Raw genomic sequence first — 6881 nt, 5'->3', positions numbered from 1 at the left:
GTAAAGGCTCTGATACCATGTGAGAATATAAGAGAAAAATATTATTGTAACTACATTATTATATTGAGGCCCTATTTATACACACCACATTTCAATCTTTTCCTAATAGGACACTACATTACAATCCCTTTCCAAGTAGGATTCTATATATTGGCCAATGATCATGTTAGCAAAAGTTAGGTCACCACACTTCTTTCCCCTACTTTCTCATATCGAATTTGTGTAGAACCATGCATTTTTTTGGTGATTACTTTCTCATTTTAGATTTGTGTAGCACCGTGCATCTCTCCGAACTACTCATATTTAATTTGCGTAGTACCGTGCATCTTTTCGAACTGCTTTCTCATATTTAAGTTGCATAGTACCATGTGTCTTTCCGGTGACTCTTTAGATCTGGTTTGCGTAGTTCCATGCGTCTTTACAGTGACTCCTCAAATCTGATTTGCATAGGGTCGTGCCATCATTCTAACCCTACCCATATAAGTTCTCTTTTTCAGTAGGGTCGTGTCGTTATTCTGACCCTACCCATATAATTTCTTTTTTTCAGTAGGGTCATGTCGTCATTCCGACCCTACCCATATAATTTCTATTTCTCAGTATGATCGTGCCATCATTCCGACCTACCCATATAATTCTTTTTCTCAGCAGGTTTGTGTCATCATTCTGACCCTATCCATATAATTTTTTTCTAAAATGGTGACCACTTTTCAAAATCAAATCTAATAATCCCACGCATGATTATGTTCCGGCCAGTTCTTCGGTGGCTATCTTGTTCAAGATCTACTCATCTTCTGATTTCAAGATGACTCATATATTTTATACCAGTTTCTAGCGATTTTCCAGCAACACATCGACTTTTCGGCGATGTTTTCTTCTTTTCGGATCACTTTTTCAGTTTGTTCAGTTTCACTAGACGTCCAAAGTAGTCCTTATCAGTTTTCTTGCAGATATCTTCACCAAGTCCCTCACCGATCCTCGTATTAATTACATCCATAACAAGCTTGGTACATATGTCTTCTAAGCACCAGCTTAAGGGGGAATGCCAGAATATGAGTAAGAATAAGAGTAACATATAGAATCCTATTTGGAAAGGGGTTATAATGTAGTGTTCTATTAGGAAAAGTATTAAAATGTGGTGTCTATAAATAAGGCCGCAATATAATAATGTATTTACAACAATTCAATAATATTTTTCTCTTATATTCTCACAATGACTGCCATTACAATTTACAATGTGTAAGCTACATAATAAGAATGATGGTAGGATTCAAACATGATGGGTTATTCACTTGTGGGTTTTCTGCACAGCCATTATCTTTGTGAAGTAAACTGACATTTTATGCAATAACTATAATATTTACGAAGTTGATTCCCTTATAAAACTACTCCTGTAATATTATATTGTAGCAAGGTTTCAAGAAAGCAAAGGTGTTGGTTTTGCAATTGTCAAGATATTCTCTTTTTTGACAAGGAATATATTTTGAGGATCGTCAAGATATTCTTGCCCCACAATTGACTAGTAACATGCTCCCCATATACCCCTTCTTTGGAGTTAACATTATCCGCATAATGGTTTATGCAATGTTAATTTTGAATTGGATTTTATGTATGGTAAAGAATAGGTAAAAGCGAAAAGGCAGTCCAAAATGCATGTTTATCTATAATATATTTAAAGTGTAAAGCCCCTTAGAAAAGTGAATTGAACTTTTTGTCCTTCATTAAAAGACTTTGCTTTAGACAAAATTGTCTTTTCACTATTTTTTTTAATATTTAAGAGGTAAAAATTAATTAAATATATTTATGATCAAAACTTTCGTTGTTTGAATTCGTTCAAATTTAGTCCTTAAACCTTTCCTTGTTTGAATTATATACCATAAAACTAAGTAATATACCATATTTATAAGGAAAAAAGATAGCGACATCACGTTAGGATTTCCTTTAACGTAGAATTGTAATTAATTAATTATTTAATAAAATTTCAAACTGCAAAGTCACGTTATAATTGTAAGGAAATAAAGTCACGTTAGCAAAGTCATAACACTATTAAATAAAATTGTAATTATATTTTAAGTTATTTTATTATTACAGATGACAAATCAACTAAATTTGGTAATCAGACTTTTCCTTAAACTATTAGTTAATTCTAATTTTTCTACAGAAAAGTGATTTGAACTTTTTACCCTTCGTTAAAAGACTCTTCTTTAAACAAAACTGTTTTTTCTCTATTTTTTAAATTATTATTTAATTATTTTTTATTATGTTAATTAGACTTCCTAAAATATATGAGACTCCTATTTTGATATCTCTATTATCGTAGTATTTTGTTATTGTTTACAGGTGGTAGATGAGTGTCAGACGACTTTGAAAAAAAAAATTGTATAAAGATTAGATTTAATTGTATTATTTTGATGTCTCTATCATTGTATTGTTTTGTTGCAATTTACAAATGGCAGATGAATATCGATCGACTTTTAAAAATATTTTTGGTAAAGATTAGGTTTAATAAATAAATTGTTCATCTTTACATACTCAAAAGATATTAAATTTAATTATTATATTCATCTTTATTATTTAAACAAATATCCTATTTAATTTAATTTTTGAACTCATTAAAGTGAGGTACACGCGCAAGGCGCGTACACCTAAACTAGTTTTTTTAAATGAAGAGGCCGTGTTCTACCTTTCTGTGTTAATCCTATTTCTGGCTCTTTCAAGACATGCAGTAGCTTGAATTCCAGAAAGTCCTCAATAGAATATGAATAGCTGTTGCTGTCTATGAATATCATATGGTTTAGTTTGATAACATACAGCCTGTAGAGAATAAAAGGATATTAGGTATGTTCTGTAACTCATTCGATGTGATAGGCTTAAGTATTCTAGAGGTGATTACATGGAATCTTCTCTCATATACTCCGTCATGCTCCCAACAAGTAAGCTCTAAAACAACCCTCTTTTAAACCGGCGGTTGGCCAAATGGGATTTCAACAACCAATGAACCTAAAACTATGTATATAAATTTGGATCTTCCATGTATTAAATACATGGAAGGAGGTTCGTTGCTTTTTGGATCTGGAATGTATGACAGAAGGAGCAGGAGAAGGTTCTCTTGGGGTCTTACTTCGTATATTAATGGCCTTGATAATGGACGGTCCCGTGGACATTGTTTGGGATATAGAGAGAAAATAGATGAATGACTGCATTAACAAGTATATAACTGTTTGTGGGGAAAAAGGAAAATGAGATAGCAAAGGTGAGGATAAACAGTCTGTAGTTTCAAGGAGAAAATGTACGAATTGTGAATCTAATTGTAACTCATGTTCCCTATTTAACTAAAAGTAGATAGTAGTCGAAGGTGCTGAACAGCTTGAACTCATCAAATATTAGAATTTTGGCACTTCATGCTTGATCTTTCCTCTTCTTCTTGTCCTGGCAAGATAATCCTGAACCTTTTAAATGTGTTCTTGCTTGCTGATCTCTCTACCCCATTTACATTTGAAAGCTTTGGAAGGTTTCCTGAACTGAAAAGTCTGTTTTCCTGAGTGGACAGTTCTTTTTCAGGATTTGGATAAAAAAATACTTATTTAGGGCTAGGAATTCACAGAGAATAATACAAATTTTCTCCTTGATAAAAAAAAATAAATTTAAATTCTCTGTAAACATTTCTTCAAAAGTTAATCCCAACACTGAACGTTTGCAGAAAACAAAAGTTTAAACTGCAGTATGAAACACTGTGTGATGATATGCAATGTGGTAATGATGAGGTTTATTAGCTACTTTTAGAATGCTTTTATTTGTTTAAGTGTCAGCTGAAAGTCCATCCATGCATTATTTCCAGTTTATGTCCGACTTTTCCCCCTTTAGTTTGTACAACTAATCTGCTGATAGTAAGCATCTGTTTCATTTTGACAGTTATTTGGAGGAAATCCTTCAGGGTAAGCTTCGAGATACATCTTCATACCTTTTTGGGTTTCTCGATATATTTCTGATGTTCAAACTATTAAGTGGCTGTATGTCTATTCTGTATATCACATGAATATAGGGAGCTTAGCAAGAATGCATTGAAAAACAAGAAAAAGCGGGAGAAACAAAGGGAGAAAAAGCAAGCTGAGGCTGCTTCTGCATCCGGAGGTTCATGATCAGAGGCAACTCTATCGAACAGTCTTGACATGCATGATGGGTATAAAGCAAGAAGAGGTTATCATGCACCATCATACGTCCCGGAGACATTTGATTTGGTTTGATATTGCCGAAAATATGATGTAGTGCATTATATAAAGAAGAAATTTTGGTTCGTATAATCTTTTTCAAATATAGTTTTCAGCCCCTTTGCTGGAGAGCTGAAATACAATTCAGCAATTAAGGCAGACCACTGGTGCAGAATTGGTGTATTTGAGCTTCTAGTCAGATAGGCAATTAGTAACAGAAGACAAATGTTTCTTTTTTTTTTATTTTTGTCGTGTTACTACCTTCTTGTTATTAAATAGGACTTTGCAGCATATCTCAAAAGATCATATGGTTTATATTTGTGCATATTGGTAGGAGTTTTCTCGAAATAGGGGTAATATTTTAGATGGCTTCCGTTGTGCAGACTACCATCCCTTTTGGTAGTTTCCTCCCTCCACAATTCTAACCGATTCTGGAAGAAACAGAAAACCCCCTGGCCGGTTCCAACTTCCAGAAGTTTGAACGTTTAGATTTCTATGGTGGCCTAAATCTGAGATCCTCACAGTGACAATAAGACTCCAATTTGATGAAGCTGCTACTTTATCTTACCTCATGCTGGTGGATGAAGGACCATTGTGAAAATTGAATTGCACAAATGGGTTGTTGAGGATTGTGAAAATGTTATTCAGGTAGGGCCTAACACTATCTATAATAAGCCATTTGTGTTGTAAAATTGAGAGATAAAGCTTTGATTTCAACCGACTGTTTGACGATTATCCCATTGGGGGTTGTGTTCTCTGGATTGCTTGTGGGTTATTGTTCTAATGAGGCCATAAATAAAGTGGCCGATGCTATTGGGAGGCATTAGTATACAGTTAAATTTATTGCCAACATGGATAGAATTTCTTATACTCGGATACTTGTGGACTTTTATGTGTCAACCCTTGACTCTATTGAGGTCATTACTCCTGTCATCTTTCAACAATTGGTGGACTATCATTGGAGACCAAAATTCTGTATTGACTTCATGAAATTTGGTCACTGTTGATAATCGTTGGAATACCGAGGCTGATGTAAAAATGAACGTTCACTTGTGACGTAGATAGTATCTGCCAATCCGCCAAAATGTGAGCCCTTCATCTAAGAAGGCATTGCAGATATCATCATGGTGTTTTGAATCTATGTGGACTATATGAGTCGATGACAAATGAGTTACCACACCTAAAGAGGGAAATGGTTAAAATCAATACCCATAAAAGTAACGATGTGGCTTATCTAGCATGGCTCCCCAGCATGAATGTGTTTTTCTTGTGTCATTTTTGTCAAAGTACCTTGCGCCACCTCTCCTAAGTATACCACCATCATGGGATTAAATTGGTTGTTGGTGAGCGTGTAATGAGTTTTGAAATAATAAGCAAGAAAATTGTAAACATAGTGATGGGGAAGTAAACTTTAATTTGATTGGGTTGCGACAAAGATGAGATTTTATTCAGACCATTGCAGATACTAGCCATAATTGGAATTGCAAGGTTGATCTTATGAGTTCTGCCCAGACGGATGAAGTTAACTTCCTTATGGGGAAAAATGGAAGCGCATAACCGATAAGTTAGGAAGGTTGTTGGATGTGTCGTCTCTTTTTATCATATTTCACCCCAAGCTCGAAAAATACCATATCGTTTATTCAATATTTGACCATTCTGTTTTATCAGGTAAAGCCTCGCTATGATTATCTGTCAATTTAAGGCGAGCAAATTTATTTTCCTTCCTCTGTCGAGCAGGTTCATACCTTAAAGGTTTCTTGCACTAGAATTTTTATCCACATGTTCAATGATATTCTTGAGCCCACAATCTGGAGCTGATGAAAGACTGCAAACAAATATTCATAAGCTTGAGAAATATACTTTGCCCTTTTTTCATCTGATTCTGTGAGTTCTTTGATCTTAGGAACAACTTTTTCATAAAGAATACTCTAAATTGATAAGCCTCCAAGTGTGTGTAGATCACACAGGGAAATAAATAACTCCCTGACTGACATAAGGAGTGGGTTCGATTTGGAGCACCAAACTTCTCAAAATGTTTGCAAAATACTTGAATTGCGGTTATAAGTGAAAAGAAACGAATAAACATCATAAATCCTTGCCATACTTAATATTTCTTGGCTCTAGCAAGTATATCATTCCACTCTCAATACCCTAGAATGTGACAAATACTCTCCATCGGTCATTATCGTGTCTCCCGTACGTACCTCTCCTTAAATTATCCGACAACCTAAGCTCGGAAGGGCAGACAAAATGTTTGCATGACGATGGTTTTGTGCTTGGGGGGACCACATCTTGGACAATCAATGGAAATTATGGGTTTGCACCAAGGTCCAATTAGCCATGAGAATCGGGTTCTTTAGAGAAGGCCACAAACTAACATATTGACCAACTAGTAAAGTAAGAATCAAGAAATTGGTTGGCTCCGCACATCTTTAGTTTTAACTACGAAATATCTAAGTCTGGTGGATGGAGAAATTTAGTGTCTGAAATTCACCATAGAGGATATAAGAAGTCATTGGAGATAAACTTAGGCATATAGTGGTAGGTATAAATATCTTGGAAAATGAAATTAGGGTGGGGACGAGTATCCATCCTCTGCGGTGTAACATTAACTTCTCAAGTTTACCATTCTTAGTGGTAGATCAAGTATTCATCCCTTTCTTCCGTAAGATTACT

At 34.7% G+C, this 6881-nt stretch overlaps 1 protein-coding gene across 2 annotated transcripts in view; it reads left to right on the top strand.

Annotated features, from left to right (window-relative positions):
* The window catches only part of LOC107847626 (eukaryotic translation initiation factor 2A), a 17126-nt gene extending 12630 nt beyond the window's left edge, over window positions 1-4496 (top strand). For both annotated transcript variants that reach the window (XM_047408935.1, XM_047408938.1), the window contains exons 12-13: window positions 3910-3932; window positions 4040-4496. In XM_047408935.1, the coding sequence (XP_047264891.1) occupies window positions 3910-3932; window positions 4040-4136 (120 nt within the window). In that variant the 3' untranslated portion in view covers window positions 4137-4496. The remainder of the gene's footprint in view (window positions 1-3909; window positions 3933-4039) is intronic.
* The last annotated feature ends 2385 nt before the right edge of the window (window positions 4497-6881 follow it).

This window comes from Capsicum annuum, chromosome 1 (assembly GCF_002878395.1).
Source record: "Capsicum annuum cultivar UCD-10X-F1 chromosome 1, UCD10Xv1.1, whole genome shotgun sequence".
NCBI lineage: Eukaryota > Viridiplantae > Streptophyta > Magnoliopsida > Solanales > Solanaceae > Capsicum > Capsicum annuum.
This window is presented reverse-complemented; position numbering and strand designations above follow the sequence as displayed.